General features: G+C 29.2%; 1 protein-coding gene across 2 annotated transcripts in view; it reads right to left on the bottom strand.

The window, feature by feature from the left end:
* LOC129960437 (gamma-aminobutyric acid receptor subunit alpha-2-like) overlaps positions 1-18,878 on the bottom strand; it is a 111,195-nt gene that overhangs the window by 4,593 nt on the left and 87,724 nt on the right. For both annotated transcript variants that reach the window (XM_056073869.1, XM_056073870.1), the window contains 5 exons: positions 14,937-15,160; positions 13,576-13,658; positions 12,579-12,713; positions 7,437-7,586; positions 3,281-3,501 (listed from right to left, as the gene is read on the bottom strand). In XM_056073869.1, coding sequence (XP_055929844.1) covers positions 3,281-3,501; positions 7,437-7,586; positions 12,579-12,713; positions 13,576-13,658; positions 14,937-15,160 — 813 coding nt within the window. The remainder of the gene's footprint in view (positions 1-3,280; positions 3,502-7,436; positions 7,587-12,578; positions 12,714-13,575; positions 13,659-14,936; positions 15,161-18,878) is intronic.

Genomic DNA, 18,878 nt, shown 5'->3' with positions numbered 1-18,878 from the left:
GTTGTGCTGTTTATAAACCGCAACAACTTATTAATGATCAATAATAAAAATATATTAGATTTCCTCAGTGTTGTAAAAGGAAATTCAGTTATATATATATAAATTACGTGATTGCTTTTGGTTATTCAGATAACATGGAATAGATAATCAATGTTATTAATTACTGTCTATATATTTTTCAACATATAATAAATCACCGGCGTGAAGAATTGGAAATGCGAATTTTTGGTTCTTAAACCATTTTTTAACGATTAATAATAATAGTTTTCTTTTCATTTTCTTTGTAAATCTAATATAATGGTCCATTAAAGAGTTATATCACAACTCATCTTTATTATTAGCTCATTAGAGAGTTAGAACTACGATTTATGAAATAATATTCCACTTGTAGTTTTGCTTCTATTGAGAAAAATCGTAACTTTTATTGAGTTAAATAAAAACTCAATGACGAAAATTAGACGTTTCTTTATTCATACAACATTTTGCTTTAAATTTTATGAAACATTGAGGCCAAACATCACACCGCTGGTGTAATGTGAAGGTTTGGAGAGGCAGATACTAGTTCAGGTTTTGTCCTCGTTTTCTGACCGCGATTCAAAATTATGAGGTCAGTCCCAAAATGTCCCTAGTTTTGCTTTAAAAGGGACGTTAATGTAAGTAAACTTTACTAAATCAAGTGTTATAAAAGGTTCGCTGTTGAAATCATTTTTCTCATTTTAAAGGTGTAGAAACTGATTTCACTTTCTCACTGTTTAATTCAGATAAGCCAAGAAAACTGAATTATATTTTTTTAGGTGAACTTTAATTTAAGCATGAAATTATACGTTCAGTATATTAACATCTGATCCTGCCGGCGTCCTGGCATAGGAGTAGCGTTTCTTCCCCGTGATCTGGATGTCCTGGGTTCGAGTCTCGGTTCAGGTATGGTTGTTCTTCATCTGTTCTATCTGTGAAATGTGTAAATGTGCCCCCCTGTAAAAAGGGGCTGTGCAAGAGAATGTGATGCATGAGTAGCTAAGACGTACTCTTGGCCCTAGTTGGCGCTGCTAAAACAAGAGACGCTCCCTTGGCTTAAAATCGCTAACTTCGTCAGCGAGCTTGTCCATGGCAAGTGCCATTATAAACAACAACAACATTTGATCCTAGGCTGAGATAACCTGGTTGGTAGAGCGTCGGATTCGTGTCCCTTAGGTTGCGGGTTCGATCCCCGCCGGCCGAAGACTCCTCGTGTGTGTGCGGTGGCTGGCGCACTTATAAATACGCCGTGGTCACAAAGTCCTTTATGTCGAGAGTAATACTACTGGGGGTACTGGATCAGGGGTGATCGTTCTCTGATTCAGGTCTAAATTACGATCTGTGGTTGAGTGAATGAAATGCGTGAATGAAGTCCGCCCCGTAAAAAAGGGTTCTGACGAGTGTGTAGCTAAGTCGTTCTCTTGGCCCTAGATGGCGCTACTGTAGAATCAAGAGGCGCTCCCCCTCAGGTTTAAATCAGCTGTCTGTGAACAGCGGGCTCGTCCATGGCAAGTGACGTAAGAAACAACAGCAACAACAACATCTGATCCTTATCTTCCAAGGGAAAAAAAATCCCATCCCCGATTGCATTTGCAAGACCACGCTTTCGTTTTAAAAAAAACGAGTTCCTAAATATAACAAAAATCCTTAGTTATAAATAAAAAAAAGATTGCAATCAATTTTTGATTACGAAAGATGTTAAAATGTATTAAAAAATAATAACAAGGAAATTAAAATAAATTCCATTCACTGAGATAAATGTAATTAAAACATTACCAAATTTGTTTGATGTTTTTATTAAAAGTGTTAATATTCAATATAATGGGAAAATTCAAAGTGCATTTATGTAGCGGAATTTCTTTTAATCAGAATCACATAAAAAATCGGTTTATCTCATAATATCGATTTACTTCGCCATCCTATGTTTAGCAGAGCTAACTTCATTTGCCGTTAAAGAATATCCTAAGTCAATTTATCTAACCAAAATGTATTCCTAAAAAAAGAATGTCATCCATCAAACTCAAAGACATGAATCAGAATAATTCGTCATGCATTTCAAAGTCAATTTTGAGATATGATTTTCTTTTCAAATATATTGACGATGAATTACGAAGTCAAGGAAAGCCAAAAACTTGAAGTACCTATTTATCCTCAGAATAACGAAAAGTGTTAGCACTAGATGAAAAATGAAATATTCAGATTGAAGACATTCTCTTTTATTTGACAATAAATTGTTTCGAACATATTGACTAATAACTTTGTAGTATTAAAGTGAATTTCATTATGACTTAAAAAATGGTTTTAATTTTGTTTTGAAAATTTATGTTTGATTCTATAGACATAATTTCCAGTTCATAAATTCCTAAATATTACCTGATTCGATGAATAAATTATTTTATATTATTACTTAGAGAATTTCAGGCTTTAAAAAATAAAGATTTCTTGGATTTTATTAGTATTGCTTGGTATATCTATTGTTTTTATTTTTTTCTAGTCTGGATGAAATTCCAACATTTCAAATATGTTAACTGGAAGGATATGCAGATTAAATATATAGATACTATATAGAATTTTATTTCATGACTAATTTATGTATTGATTTAAAAAGATCTAGAAATATTTTTCAGAACTTTGAACTACGATTTTTGAACTATGTTGAGTTGGCAAACAATCGCTGGTAAAATTCCTAGCGAATTAAAACGTTTTATTATTTTTGGAAGAATTTGTGTCCTTTTCTTTATAAGAAATAATTTCATAGCTTTATTTGTTTTCAATAATTCGAGAATATTTTATGCTATTTCATAAAATAAGTGCAAAACACCCCAATGCGTTATGTGTTGCTTCGATATTTTCCAAACATTATAGACTTAAAATGCATTTGCTTAAAATTGTTTTATTATTTAAATGGAGGCAAAAAGTAAAAAGAAAAATTATTCTGAATAATTCAAAAATTAAATGTATGAATTAATAATCTGAATTTAATATGAAGAGGGTCTGTTCTTTAAAAATAATAAATACTTAACTAAATTAAATATTTATAGTGTTATTTCTTCAGTCGGCCAATTATAAATTCTTTTCCGTTGTTTAAACTCTAAAATATAACAGAAATTAATTATTTTGATTTATAATTTTCGTCATATCAAAAATTTTCCACATATTAATTTTAACTCAATTACAAATAATATTAATCTAGCTTATAATGTATCCAATACTTCGAATGTATGGATTTTTAAAATATTGAATTATAAATATTGGTAAAACGTACCTGGGCTTGTTCTTTGTCTTGCTGAAGCTTCAGTGCTTTCTGAAGTTTCATGAGATCATTTCTATCGACAACATTGACACATGCATATTCGACCATGGCAGCGAATACAAAAGAAAAGCATAAGATGACGAACCAATCAATAGCTGTTGCATAGGCTACACGTGGTAAAGACGATCTACCACCGAATCCCATCGTCACAAGTGTCAAAACAGTTGTAGCTCCTGAAAAGAAAAGAAAAAAAAATATTTGACATGCAAAACTAAGCTTATGTTTTATTATTTTTACTTTTAAGACAAAAACTTTTTTATTATAAAAATAAAACAATGAATATATGAATTGTGCGTGATAGCGGACTATAGCTGGTACAGACATAAGTATACTTTCTTAAATTTGAAATGGAAAAATTAAAAATCGTAGATGTGAAATATTTTTTTTTTTTTAAATTTCCTTGGTGATATTATAAGCTTAATATTATTTGCTTTTATTATTTTGCGTTTTTTCCACGAAACACTTTCTTTAAAAATGATCTATCATCCCCGGTTACTTTAGATTGCTTAATCAGAAAAGAAATAATTGGAAGAAATATTTTTTATTAGTTTGAAGGAATTAAGGGAGGATTGTAATACTAAATTTATACCAAGATGATACATTTCTTAAGGATAGGCGTCCTTCCGCTGGAATGGCGTGTACGTTTGGAGAGGGGCGTACCGGCTCAGATGTTGTCCTCGTCATCTGGCCAGTGTTCAAAATTACAAGATCCGTCCCCAAATAGCCCTAGTGTTGCTTTAAAATGGGACGTTAATATAACTAAACTAAAGGATAGGCTGTTCTGTTCTTGATCACGTAAGAATCCTTCGTAACTATTAACATCTTCATACTGCATTTTGTTTAAATATTGTAATAAATATAAAATTCCTGTGGAAACTAACTGCCGAAAAACTATAATAATTTATTGTAAAAAATGTTTTAAATAATTAATTTTACCCCCATAGATTAGACATTTTCTTATTTAATGATTTTATTTGGTTTATATTGATATAACTTTGAAAGGTTACTTGAGTAATTGTATGGAAACAATTTAAAGGTATATTTTTATTGACAGAAGCTTTTAGAGTACTTCGCTGAGGACATAAGGGGAAATTAAATATAGTGTTCAATATTTCACTGATGTGAAGGATTTTAATGATATGACCCATTGGTATGCTAATATAATATCGATATTATTATAATAATACGTAAAAATATGTTTTATATTACATTAATATATTTTAACCCCTTTAATATTGAGTCCGAGTGGGGTTTGTGCATCGAATAACCATAATAATTAGCTCAAATTAAACCATTCATTGGCTGAATTCTAAAAATAAATTATATAGAATCCCTAAACATCTTATTTAAATCAATGCCCTAATATTTTTGAAAATCCAAAGGTGTCATTTAATTAGTTACCTGGAAGAATTACATAGCTAAGGGGTTAAATCATGGAAAAGGTTTAATACATGAAGACTATTATGTAAGTGCTTGTTTCCGTATCTATGAATTTATAAAGAACTAATCCAAGATTTTAGACAGAGTTTGATTAGAAATTTCACTAATATTTTAATTATTTGCAACTGTGAAATGAATTAAAATTGAAAATTTTTAACGGAGAGCAAATGAGAAGCATTAGAGCATTGTACATGCAGTGTTGTGACAGAACGAAATGGCAACCATGTTATTTAGCAATCGATAAGAATGCAAAAAATGAACAAATAAAATAAAAAAATAAAGTAAATAAACATATAAAAATATATTTACATTTTTAAGCATCTTTTTCTTCAAGCAATGTAACGTATTAATCAAGATAGATTAGTATGCTTTTATAGCAATTCAAATAATTCGTGATATGAATAATTTTTTTACTATGTCTCCTAATATAAATTTGAAACAAGAGCTATGTCAATTATAAATGGTACATATTTTGGTTAAAATGAATATATGAAAATAATATTAATGTCAAATATTTTGTCTAAACTGTCGCTAATTTAGTTTCAAAGCATTTTTTCTTTAAATATTTGGATATAGCGAGATTTAGTGAACTTTTCTGTAGACTTCGATTTCGGAAAATGATGCATTTAATTATTGATTTACGAATATTTGTTTTCTTTGTGTATTGCTTAAAGACATTCAGAAAAGAAATGGAAGTAAACGCCGTTTTTTTATGCTTGTAAGTAGTTTATCAAAAATAAAACCTTTTTTTTTAAAATTCACCTAGACTATTTATTTTATGTATATGAAGTAATTAATAAATAAACCTATTTTAAAATAATAATTCCTTGCTTTTTTTGTAATATTTTCTTAATAGGTATACTCTTCAAAATATTTTCTTTAATCGTTCTATATTTAAAATATATGCTGTCTTATGTATAAGATGATGCATAACACTTAAAGAACAGAAGAAAAAAAGTATCATAATGAATATTAAAATCCTGAAATTATAAAAATAACTAATTAATTAATTTCGTTTAGTTAGAAGAAGTTGATTCACGTTTATCTGATATTACTTCATTAATTTTTTTTAAAAATATATTGAATATAAAATAATAGAACCTCTCAACATTTAACCATTCATTTGTTTTTATAGTAAAATTATCTTAAACAAATGAAAAATTAAATCTAAAATAACGAAATTTTAAAATAATTCATTTTTCTTTATCTTTTAATAATAATAGGATGTTTTATTATTTATTTGTATCATTAAAAGAAAGATAGAAATTGTTCTCTAAGAAATTAAAGAATCCTTGCGAGAAAAAAAAATTTCTACATAGAATGAATATATTTCTATATCGATTTTATTTAATGAAAATTACACAGAATTTAAAGCGTAAGAATATGTTACAGAATCTTTTCCTTATTTGATGAACTAAGTGGGTACTTAAAGAATATGTAATCTTCGAAAATTTTTATTTTATGAAGATATTAACTGTCCAAGGAATTAAAGTGTTGGTGTTCGTTTAGGTTTACACATGGAGTGCTTCTTCAACAGCAAAAAAATATTTCGTGAGAATTTCGTTTCAGTAAAAATACACAGTACACACTCTAATTGAAAAGCAATTCTTTCTTCATTTCAATAAGGTCAACTTACCATTTACTTCGTTCAGGAAAGTAATAATACAAAAGTTTTAAAATATTTTTAATTGCTGAAGCATAAAAATTCTTTACTGCTTTAATTTAACAAACTAGGTTAAATTGTTTCTTTTTTTAATGTTAAGTGCTTGGTGAATATAAAAGAATGGGATATTTTATTTATTTTAAACGAAAGGCAAATAAGGATAACAACTACTTTTAGATTGCAAGAATATAAAACACATTCCTTTTTTTTAAACATCTTTGAAGGAAAAACTAATGGCCAGCACTCTACTTAAAAGCTCTTTAGTACACTAGTGTTGCGAGATGATTGTGGCATACGAAAGAACAAATTTGATTAAAAGAATCTTTTTTGTTAATTTAAAATCGCTATCCGAATCGGTAACGTTATTCCTTTGACGTTAGAAAGAAAAATTTGTTAAATGGAACAAATGTTCAATAAAAATCAGTGAAAAAAGAATAGTTAGCGAAGTTTATAGAGATGAAAAAATATCGTTATTAATAATAAGCAAAGTTATGTGACTTCAATAAGATTTGAAAACATTAGCTAAATTTAAAAATTATTATACTAATTTGGTTATCTTGATAATTTTTGTAGTAATGAATGTCCTTAATGACTTTCCTTCTGAAAAAGAATATTCTTAAATTAAAGCAAAACTTTCATCTAATTTAAAAATGCATTCTATTTATTTTGCTTTTAGTTTTTACTTTGAAGGCGCCGTGCTGTTGGAAAACACTTTCTATATCTTACATATCATTGTTTTACATACTAATTTTTTTTTCAGGAAATCGATGTTAATAGGTGCATGAATCTGTAAGAGGAAGGAATTAATAAAGGGATTGGCATTTGTTATCTTCTTTAGGTATTAAAATCACATTTTCTCCAAATAATTCATTGAAAGATTACCGTATGGCTTTGATGAAAAGCTGTTGAAGAAGTGATTTTGCCTGGAAATCCCCATTCTTGATCTTTATAAAAGTACTTGAAACCCCACAGTATTTTTTGTGTGATATTTTCGTAATCACTTACCTACTGCTACTCTACCAGGAGCGTCACTCTTGTTGATCCAGAAGGAAACCCAAGATGCACCAACAATCATAGCACATGGCGCATAAATTTGCAAAATAAAATATCCTCTCCGTCTTCTCAAAATGAATCTGGCCAACAAAGATGAAGTACCTACGAAAAGATGGAAACGATATAATCATCTAGATAAAAGGGGTGATTGGTTGAAGGAGATGGGAATTTCACAATTTTCTAATATATCAAGTCTTATAAAAGGGCATCTTATAAAATATTGAAATGGAAGGTGAGGGGACATTTTTGACAAATTGATATTGTTATTTATTACATCGTTCTGTACTAGAATGGCTCTCATTATAATAGTTCCTTTTTTCTATACAATTATGTATTGACTAACCGTATATCAGTGTACTTCTATTCGTTTTAGTCATCCTGTCATTGTCAAACCAGGATTTCATATTCGGCTATCTGTATTCAAATTTTCCAAGTAAATATTTGAAACAGGCACTGTTCTTATGTACCGAAGACACTATTAATAACGTGAAATCCTTTTTACAGAAATCCTGTAATTGATCTCTAACATTTTGGCTTGTATTTTTTTCGGTTGTAGAATGAAACGACCTGTAAATGATCGTTTTTATGGTTATTGTATCAGATGTATGTAGTTATATATTTATAAGGCAGAAGACATACAAAATAATTATGTAAAATGATTGCTTGTTTAAAGAAAATGAATATTGAAGACATGGCTTTTACCGTTCTTCTTTTCTATAGAATGATTTCTTTTAATATTACTGGTACGATGTTCACAAACAATATACTTAGATCAGTATTTGCAAAGGGTCCTGATTGGTTTTCAGAGTGATTTTAACAAGAAATAACAATTATAATTGCAAAATTAGAATAATTCTATACTATATAAGATCGTAAGAACAAAGTTTTAATTATAAGGACAAGTATTCATTCTTTCAGATCAGAAATATTCTTTTGTAAGTTTAAAAAAAGCTTAAAATTAGAATTTTCTAAAAATGAAAACAATAGTAATGTTTATACAAAAAAAAAAAAAAAAAAAAAAATGTGAAATATTTGAAAAACGTAATTGAAAGTTCTGGCATTTCAGGAACAATCGATGTAATTAGCTATATAAAGGATCAAGTTCTGAGGAATTAAAGAAAAATGAGAATTGGCATGAAATGTAAAGAAAATAAGTCTTAAAAATTTTGATTTAAGAATAGCCTAAAGTATTTATTTCTTAACTAGACATGTCGCATAGCAATGATCAGGTTTGAGTTAATCTATTCATCAAATCTTTTTTAAAAATTACTCATCAGGAAATAAATCTAAAAATGTGAAACATTTGAAAAACGAATTGTATCTCATTGCTGCTATGAAAATTTCGTTTCATCACCAAAGACTAAAGACGCAAAACAAACAAACAAACAAATAAATAAATAAAAATTCCTCGTACTACAAGAAGAATATTCTAAATTTAAATAAGACATTTCTAAATTTTGTTTTAATGAATATTCAAACCTTGTTTTCTCTCACAACAAGACGAATATCTTGTCTCCAAATCTTTCCACGGCATTTTTAGAACAAATAATGCAAGAAACGGGAATCAAGTCTAAATAATTCAGCCATATCTTTTGAAAATCTCTAGATACAGCTCAAATACCTTTCTGAATTTTAAAACATTCCTGCAAAATGCGATTTGATAGCTTAGATGGCTAGAGAAAAATTGTGCTAGAATAAAACACTACTTTTCGGAGTTATATTTCATTAATAATTCTAATCATTTTGGAAACAAATGTGTACATGTTGAGAATAATATTTGGTAATTCATGAATACATACACACTGACTGTCTCTCAAAATGCCAAAAAGTTCCTTAACGAATGTAGCAGTTTCCTTTTTAAAATAAATAAATATGACTGACACTTCAGCGATATTAACTTTCTAAACTAATGAGCTAAATGTTTTTATACCGAATGTAACAACATTTTGATAATGAACAAATTGCAGTAAAACATTTCACTGCTGAATGTTTTACTATTTTGAGAAAACTTTTTGAAGATATTCAGCTACGATTTCCCTTGCGTCAAAAGGTACAGAGTTGAAAATCTTTCTGATACTTTTCTTTTATAGTTTCAGAGAATATTTGATGTCCTGATCTTTTGGAATTCCTCTTTTTATTTTCTCCTTTTGTTTTCATAACTGTATTAAATCAATACCGTGGCACTTTTAAGTATCTTTTTTGCCTGAGCTAAAAAGTACCTGAGTAACTTTCGACTTTCATTATTCGTATTCTTCACAACTGACAAAATATAATTTTCTTCTGTAACACATCGTACCTATTTGTTTCTATTCAGCTTTTTACTAAATTTTGTGTGCACATTCTGCATGTTATTACACTTGTAATTCGATTTTAATATTTTTGAAACTTTCAGCTACTTTATAAATGTATAAAATGCACGAGAAATAAGAAAGATTTAAGTCAACTTATGATTTATTGCTTTGTTGGATTTACATTCCTTTCAAATCTACTATTCAACTTGCAAAAAAGTATTGTATAGTTTAATGTAATGCAAGTTCTATACGTATTGCATAGTTTAAAAAGCGTCCGAAAAGAAGTCCGAGTGTGGGTTCTGCAGCGTTATTCTTCATTGCATAACTTTGGTTGATGCCTTTGTTCGTGAAACAAAGATGGTCCTTAGTGTTGTGTGGTTTTGATGTGGGTGTGTGCTTTTGATGTAAAAAGGGGCATAAAAAGTTGAAAAATCGTCACATGGAATCTTTTAAACAAGCTGTTGTTTAATTACCATTTTATTACTGTCAGAAGGATTAAAAATATGTATGAGGCATACTGCAGACCTTCGGCAATGAAGTGATTTTTTTTGTGGGGACCTGAGAATACAACTGATATCCCACGAATATGCCAATAATATTAAAATCCCTGCATCATCTGAAAACTGCATTTCATATTATGCACTTACTTCCACGAATTCTTAATTGTAAACATCAGTTTCCCTGATACTTTTGGTGGATATATATCAGATTACTGTATTCTGAACCTGATTGGAGTATTTCATGTCACAATTTTACTTATTTTATTTTACCTGTTTCATTCAATGACACGCCGCTGTTAGCTGATTTTATACTAGAGATTTTCCTGAAATACAGAGCTATTCCAAAAGAAAAATCTTTTTTACCATTTTTAATATCGCCACTAGAACTGTAGTGGCGCCACTTTCTTTTTAGCGCTCGTTATAAATCCATGAACCATTATTTTAAAAATTAACGAAGGCGACACTTGAGCTACACCTTCTTCAAGCTTCTAATCCAGGCCTTCATACACCATAAATATTCAAAGAAATCAGTTTACAATTCAGAGTAGAAACTACAACCAAGCTAAGCCGACCAGAAATACGAAGAAAAATTCCATCAACATTTAAAAGAAAAAAATCACTGCTGAAATTATATTAAGTGTTCCCTCCTCAAGGGCAAATGCATATGCTGAGATCTTCTTTAAATTAAATTCAACTTACATGACAGAATATCCTTTATTTGAAAAAGCGAAAATCTGTTAGATAAAAATTTAGAATAATTAGTGAAATTTTTACCGGGTTTCTGAATTTGTGCTAATGTAAATAGTAATTAAATAAAAGATGAAATAAAATTTTTTAACAAAAAAAAAATCATTTACCAGGAAATATTATGTTAAACAAGTTATCATGTCAAATATCCTTTCTCTCATTCCTCGATCCAAATAAAACCTATAAACCAAATTAAAAGGGAATCCAAGATAGCAAAAGTTTATTGAATGGAGTGGAGTCACGTTATGAGGTTACACTAGGACTGTTTGGTCAAAACCTGGTAATATTGAACTGTGGTCAAACGGGATCCAGGACCGAACTCTTTTCTTACTACCTACAAGGGGCCGTGGTGACTTGATTTTAAGGTTTCGATTTCGGACTGGAGGTTTTCAAGTTTTGAGACTCGATTCTACCAAAGCACCGTCTTGTAAGTGGGTCTGGTGAACGGTAAATCCTTATGTGCCAAATGCCTTCTCGCCAGTTCAGGCGGGAGAACATCTGGGACTCAGAAGGGGCGCCGATCAGATGTCGTTCTCGTCGTCTGACCGCAGAACAAAATTCCGAGGTCCGTCCTTAAACAACACTAGTGTTGCTTGAAAACTGTGCGTTAATATATAACTAAAGTAACTTACTATCTACAAAAACTGACGGACAGTCAGCGTCGATGGTGAAACTGAATTTACACAAAACTGTGTGTTTATGAAGTTCTGTTAAATCTACACATGAATCAAGTGTCAAAATATTAGTTTGGTTGGCATAGCATTAGTGTACTTACTCAAATGCCGTCTTTGTCATCAAATTGAAGTTTGAGATTACCAGATGTGCCGTGATTACTTAACATATAGATTTAAAACGGAATTGAAATAAATTCTAAGCCCACTCTGTGCAACTTAAATGGAAAGTTGGAAGTACCGTGCAAGAGAAGAAAAGGAAAGGAAAGGATTTATTATATGCTTTCATTTTTTCTCTAATATTTAATTTTTCAGAAAATAAGGAATAAAAAAATTTAGAAAGTCGCTAAAATGATAAATTTTATAATAGGCCATGAATGAATCAGCTGACTATAATTGGAAACCATTTTTGTTAATATAAGCTAGTAAAAAGATGGTTAAATAGCAAAGCGATGCTTTGTTGTGTAAATTCCTCTCGTCATAACAGTTACATTTAAATAGATTTACATGGCTTTTAACATGGAATTCAAATCTTATTCTACTTCTTTAAGATAATGTCTTTCTTATTCTACTTGTTTAAGATAATATACCTTTCTTATTCTACTTATTTACGATAATATATCTTTTATGCTATCTGCATGCAGCTTTCTACATTAGATATTTCCTAATATTTATCTAGAAAAGCTTTAGTATTATTTATTTACTTCCAAGTAATTATCATTTTGAGTGCATTTTGCTGTATATAAAAGACTTTTCACCGAAATAGGGAAAATTTTCTTCTAAAAAAATTATTATTATTACTGAAAAACTAGAAAAGGGGAAGTATTTATACTTAAGTACAGAAATTGATGTAGAATTCTTTTATAAAAACAAAAAAATACTTACCTTTCGATTCAGTGTCTGTACTATTAGCTAATGTAATATTGAGATAATCATACTGAGACAAAGTTACGTCATCAGCAACAGCAACAGGATTTGGTCCATTCCATTGATATAGAACATCTCTTGCCGTATAAGCAACTATTGAATAAAATTTAGTTTATGCTTTTCTTCCTTACTTTGCTTTAAAATTATTTAACAAATATGTAAAGGAAGATGTTAGAAATAATTGTTCTTATCGTAAAATGATTTTTACAGCTTCATAAAATAATCAGGAAATATATGAGATTCAGTTTGTCCTTTAAATTTTTTAAATATGAAATGATATTAATGAGTATTTTTATGTTTTTAATAAAACTTTTAAAAACAAATTTCTAAAAAAATATAAAAATTTAAGGGATAAATGTTTTACTCAGAAACTTGTTTTACAAAAGATGCAAAGGTTTAAAAATTTCTTAATAAAATATAGCTAATTTCTGTTGAAGCTAAACTTCCCTTATGATTCTGAATCAATAAATTTTAAGAATTTCTTTTTAAGATTTATACATTAAGAATTTAATCCCGCATTGAATTAAGAAGATGAAAAATGTATTATTTACATATTTCGAATATACTAAAATCTAGCACCAGTACTTCGTTAAACTTAGCACTTGTTTTAAAGCTAAGAATGGAGACAAATGTATAAATTGAGAAACTTTTCAAAATTCTTTAGAATAAATTTTATGTGAAAACTCATGAATAACCCGAAAAGGGGAATAATTAATGAGCTGCATTTCCCAAAAGTTTATATAAAACATCCTGCTTGGTTCTTTTTTGAGCTTTACATGCTGTAGAATAAATGTGTCTAAATTAAGGATGGCGTTTAAAATCTTGCACAGTTAGTTTATTTGAAGATTCAATTTACAAATTCAAATTCAGTGATAAATAGTAGTTTTACTTGAATTAAATGATATTTCTGAAAACTTTCTCCTTTTGAAATTCAAGATAAAAAAGGACAACTTACAACTTCCGATAACTAGAGGACACGCTTGTTTATCTAGAGGATATTTCCTTAAATGCATTGGGCAGTTGGTTTGGATTGTCAGTCTGCAAAAATGCAAAAATAATCAAAATAAAAATATTTTATGACAAAATTTAGGAAGAAACTACAATAATAATTGACGCAACAATTACCAGAAAAAACAGTTAATGGAGTGTAAGCATATTTGGAATTTTAAAAAAGGTTACACAAGATTATCATAAAATATCCACTTAATCCAGCGTGATATCACATGATTGTCGCAAAAATCTTTAACGCATTATTTCAATAAACCGATAATGAATAGTATTGAAAAATTAAAAAAGAAGGCATTTTTTTTTTAAAAAAAAAGGGAGCTTTTGCACTTGTTTTAGGAATGTCTTTTGTCAAGTAAATCAATTCAAAATCTTATGGAGTCAATCACTGTTAAGAATGGGAAATTAAGATTTCAGTTGTTTTGTGGGGAAAAATTTTGTAAATAAAAGTTTATTGAGTCTCAGAGAAGTGTTTTTATAGAAAAGGATATATATATATATATCAGTATCAGGATATATATATCAGTAATCCAGAAATGATTCATGTTTAGTCAAAATTTACAATTTACAAATTTAATTCCTTTTCACTGTTAACCCTTTATAATTTTGTAAAATCTTTTAAAGTTTTCTAATAAAATAAAAGGATTTATTGAAATCAGACTTACATAATTAATAATTTTTCGTCTGATTTAAACTATAGCTACCCAGGATTTATTAAAGAAGAACTTCAAACTTCGAAGACAAATGCGTAAAACAATGTCTTGCAATTTTCAATTAACTCTTCTTCGCATGATTTTTTTCTTTTTTTGTGGAATAAATCGGGGTGATATAATTCATGCTCTAGATTAAAGGGAAAATGTTTAAAAAAATCCTAGTATAAATATATAATATAAAATAATTAAAAAAAAAACAGTATAATGGAAAAATCCATCATCCATCATTACTTGCTAAGCTCAACACAAAATCTTCAAAGTCACTCTCTCCTAAATTTCACCCCTCATTATCACCTTTATTAGCAAAAAATATTCAAGAAATCGCACGTTTCTTCCAACCACAACAAACAGCGGAATGACAAGTTCAAACTCACTATAATGATTGTGGCATTTGATTTTTTTTGACAGCTACGTTCTTTATTATACAATACTCGTGAAAAAGGTTGCCAGAAACAACCAATTTACACCTGTTTTGAGTACAATTTTTTGTTTACTAAATGTTATGATGGAAATTTCCATCATCATACAAAAAAGGGTTAAGGCGAAAGACAAAAATTCCAATTATGCAAATACTCCTTTCAAAATAAATGGAACTCACCTCATAGAATATTTTAATTGGCCGTCATACCTAACTCTCACAAATTTATTAGGAACAGAAACCTTATGTAAGTATGAACTCTTTCCGTTGAGGAAATACGTATCTGGTGTCCAAACTTTCTGAAGAAATTTCCAGTCCATTGAGAGTACAGTCAGATTCCCACTCCTAAAACTCAGACGGCGATCGAACCATGTTTGACGAAAATAACAATCCATTGAAAAAAGCTGTAAAATGTTAAAAGCTGATTTGATTTAAATAATAGCTAAATTTTGCAATTTTTAAGATGGATAAGCTTATAAATAAACTCAATTTTACAAAAATGTATGATAAACAATAATTTAAATAAAGAGATTATTTAAGCTTTCCCGTCAGAAATCCATCTACGTAAGATGGCAGGGAATTATGATATACCAGGTATCATCCTCATAATTTGATCCCAACACAAAATTTTAAGGTTTGTTACACTATTGACGCCTTACTTCAAAATTTGACAACACAATTCTAACTTTACCAAGAAACCTTTTGCTATTCCATCTCAAAAGTAAAAAAGCTTAAATACCTAATGATAGAAAAGTAAAAGTCAATAAAAGGTTGGCAATTTATTATTTAATTATTAATTAAGAGTATTTACTTAGAAGAACCAACCAACCAAGAATGTTATCAGCAATTTTTTAAAGGAACGTTTAGTGCTTTTAGTAATAGTAAGATTTCATCTTTGGTACCTGAACTACCCAGGTTCCAAAATAAATCCTCCAAAGAATCTTTGGACATTTACACGATTGTTTCAATTAAATGATTGTCTCAAAGTAGCCCTCTTCTTTTAAATGCGAAGATCAATTATTTAAAATAAAACTTGTGTTATTTATATAATTGACTCGACAGCATGGTATCGGAGTCTCTAGATAAAAAAGACTCTCAGCAGTAAAAAGTTTCGTTTAAAACAATTTATTGCTTTTATAAAAGTCAATTATATACCTTATATTTTATAGTAAATCAATATCATAACTGTCCTGTACTGCAAGAAAAAAAAACCGATACGGAATTATAATTAGCAGTTTGCCTTGTCTTTACGACCAAGCAAACAAATAATAGTTCAAAAGAACGTTAAAAAATCAATCTTCCAAATTATGGCGCAAGAAAATTAAACGTTATTAATGTGTACATTTTCCTTTCTATAAAATGCCACCCTTTTACAAGTAATATGTTGTACAATTTGATTATTTTAAGCATCATTAAATAACTTTATTGCACAGTTTACATTGTTAATTTGAAACAAATTTACATTAAATTCTATTTTTACAATGTTTGTGGTTTTAGAATTAGCCTAAAAATACTGTAAATGATTGAATTATTTTAAATGAATATGCATTCGATTCAAATCATAAATTATTTTCACATAGTATAATTTTTAGATCAATCTATGGTAGTAATTGCCATTGATTGATCTAAATACTATCATTAAGTAATACTATCATTTTTATAATACATTGAACGGGCTCTTTTAAATATATCAGGAAGTTAGAAAAATATTGGTTATTTTCCAACAAAGGCACTTTTATCTAAATACACGATCTGAATCCATTGTAATTTTTGAATTAGATGTAAAACCTACTTTCTGATATTAGAAACAAGTACAGAGAAAGGAGGGAAAATGTTGGAAAAAAGTAATATATGTCACCGGTATGAGAAGGTGCCGTATAATTAAGTAGGTTCTCGCTTACATGGTGATTTTATTTTATTTGTTTCTGTTTTTACGACACAAGAGTCATGATGTTGACCTTGCTAAGCCAAACAATAGGAAAAATTAAATCATTTTAAGACTATCATCGGAGGGAATGTGAAAAGAAACTCTAAAATGTAATCAAGATTTAACCGCTTAATTGTTTTGCCCGCAGCCATACGTGCATCGACTTATCGAATGTTGATAGTTGTAAGCAAAAAATTAACCATTCTTAACGATTATAATTCAATATTAAAATAACTTCGAATACATATATATGTCAAGTATTCAACAGATTTCTATTTTTCTTCAATTGATCAATGGATTTTCTATCAAAATAAGAAAATATCAAATAGACGGTGTTATCTTATTAGATAGCAAATAATATAAAACAATTAAATGGTTAAATAAATGGATAAAACTTTATGGACTTTAAAAATGCAAAGATTTCGATATGAGGTGTCTTATCAAGCAATAAACATAATAGAGTATTAGACTTTTGAAAAAAATTACTAACCCTGGGCATTGAAAAATGGACATCTGACAACACACGTTGGACAGACATTTGGCAATGGCATTCCGAACACGGTGGAGGTTGTTCACCTAGCAACAAGTGGGTGAATCTAGTGTGTCCAATGCTTAAACGAATGGAAAAAGTTATCTGCTTTTCTGTTCGCTAATGTAGGAAAAGGTTGCGCATGAGGTTTGATAGAAAGAGGTTTATTGTTTGTCTCAAGGTCCCACTGTGCATGCCATTTAGGATAAAGAAGCATTTTAATATGCTTCTTTATGTCTCTCATAGAGACAGTAGTAGCGATTGAAGTACAGAGAAAGGAAGGAAAATGGTTGGAAAACGTCCCATCGGAGGTACTTCAGATACGGCTATAAGAAGTTGCCGTATAATTAAGCAAGTTCTCGCTTCCCCGGTGTGTATACTAATTGTGCAGGAGTTACCTCTATACCGACATCAGGACCGTGGACGTTTGACTCGGATCGTAATGGGAGGAGCTATTTTGTGTTTATCTCAGATCCTGATTTATTGTGTTGGCGGCATGACCATTCAACTTACCTTGGGGACTACGACAAGGTGATAGAAGCACTATTGCGATTCGTAGAATAGTATATAATTTAACATCTTTAATACATCTTAACCTCTTTAACATCTTTAATATATCTTAATTCTTCTATTGCAAATAAGCAAATTCAGGAATAAAAAAACATTTTTAATTCAGAATTTTCATAATTGTTATGTGAAATATATTTTTTAATTCTGCAATATCGTGATTATTCCACTTACATATTGTGATGACATAAATAATACCACGGCCCACGAAATAAATAAATAATAACTAGCTATATTTTAAGGACACATTAAAATGAAGTTAAAATTAAAATACGAGGAACGCTTCAGTTGATGAACAAACAAAGAGTTTCTTGACTTTTCACATTAATTAATTGAAAATTTTTTCAAAAATATATAATAATGAATTTAAACACTATTTTCTGTTATTGAATTAGAAATATACATTTTTCCAAATTTTTTCTATCTATATTTAATTTAAGAAATTCAAAACACCGTGCGAGAGAAGATAATGTTCAATGCGCATTTAATAGAATCCAAAATAATGAATTTATTTTTTTAGAATATTTAAAAGGTAACGAGAACTTCATTGAAACAGGATTAAAGTATTATTTCATACAATTATCAGAGTAAAAAAGTTTAACTCCTTTTTTATAAAAAATGTTACTCATTTATCAATATATGGCTCCAAGTTTTGTTAAGAGCATAGTAAACGTGAGAAGTATTCAAATAAGTAGGATACGAAATAACAAGCAAAACCGAAATGATAGAATGACTTCATGATACCTAGAGAAAGCTTTAAAAAAAAGAGAAAGTCGTACGTTAAAATACCAAAAGAAAGAAAGGGTTGATTGTTTACGACTTTGTCTTACTAGCGTCGGAATCCTTAAAACGAACTTAAGTTTCCGAATCGCTTTGTAAATATAATAGAAAAGAAGTCGCCTGTAACACGCACATGAAGAAATCTGTGACGAGCCACGCGATTCTCACTTTTCAGGAAAGAAATAGCTCCGGAATTTAATAATATCCGTTATAGTTTGTGTGTGAAAACACGCAGGACTATCCTTCCCATTATTATTAAAGACTAGGTTTTGACCTACCACTAGAAAATCACCCTTTCTGGTAAAATATATGAGTTTAT

Source organism: Argiope bruennichi, chromosome X2, assembly GCF_947563725.1.
Source record: "Argiope bruennichi chromosome X2, qqArgBrue1.1, whole genome shotgun sequence".
Lineage (NCBI taxonomy): Eukaryota > Metazoa > Arthropoda > Arachnida > Araneae > Araneidae > Argiope > Argiope bruennichi.
This window is presented reverse-complemented; position numbering and strand designations above follow the sequence as displayed.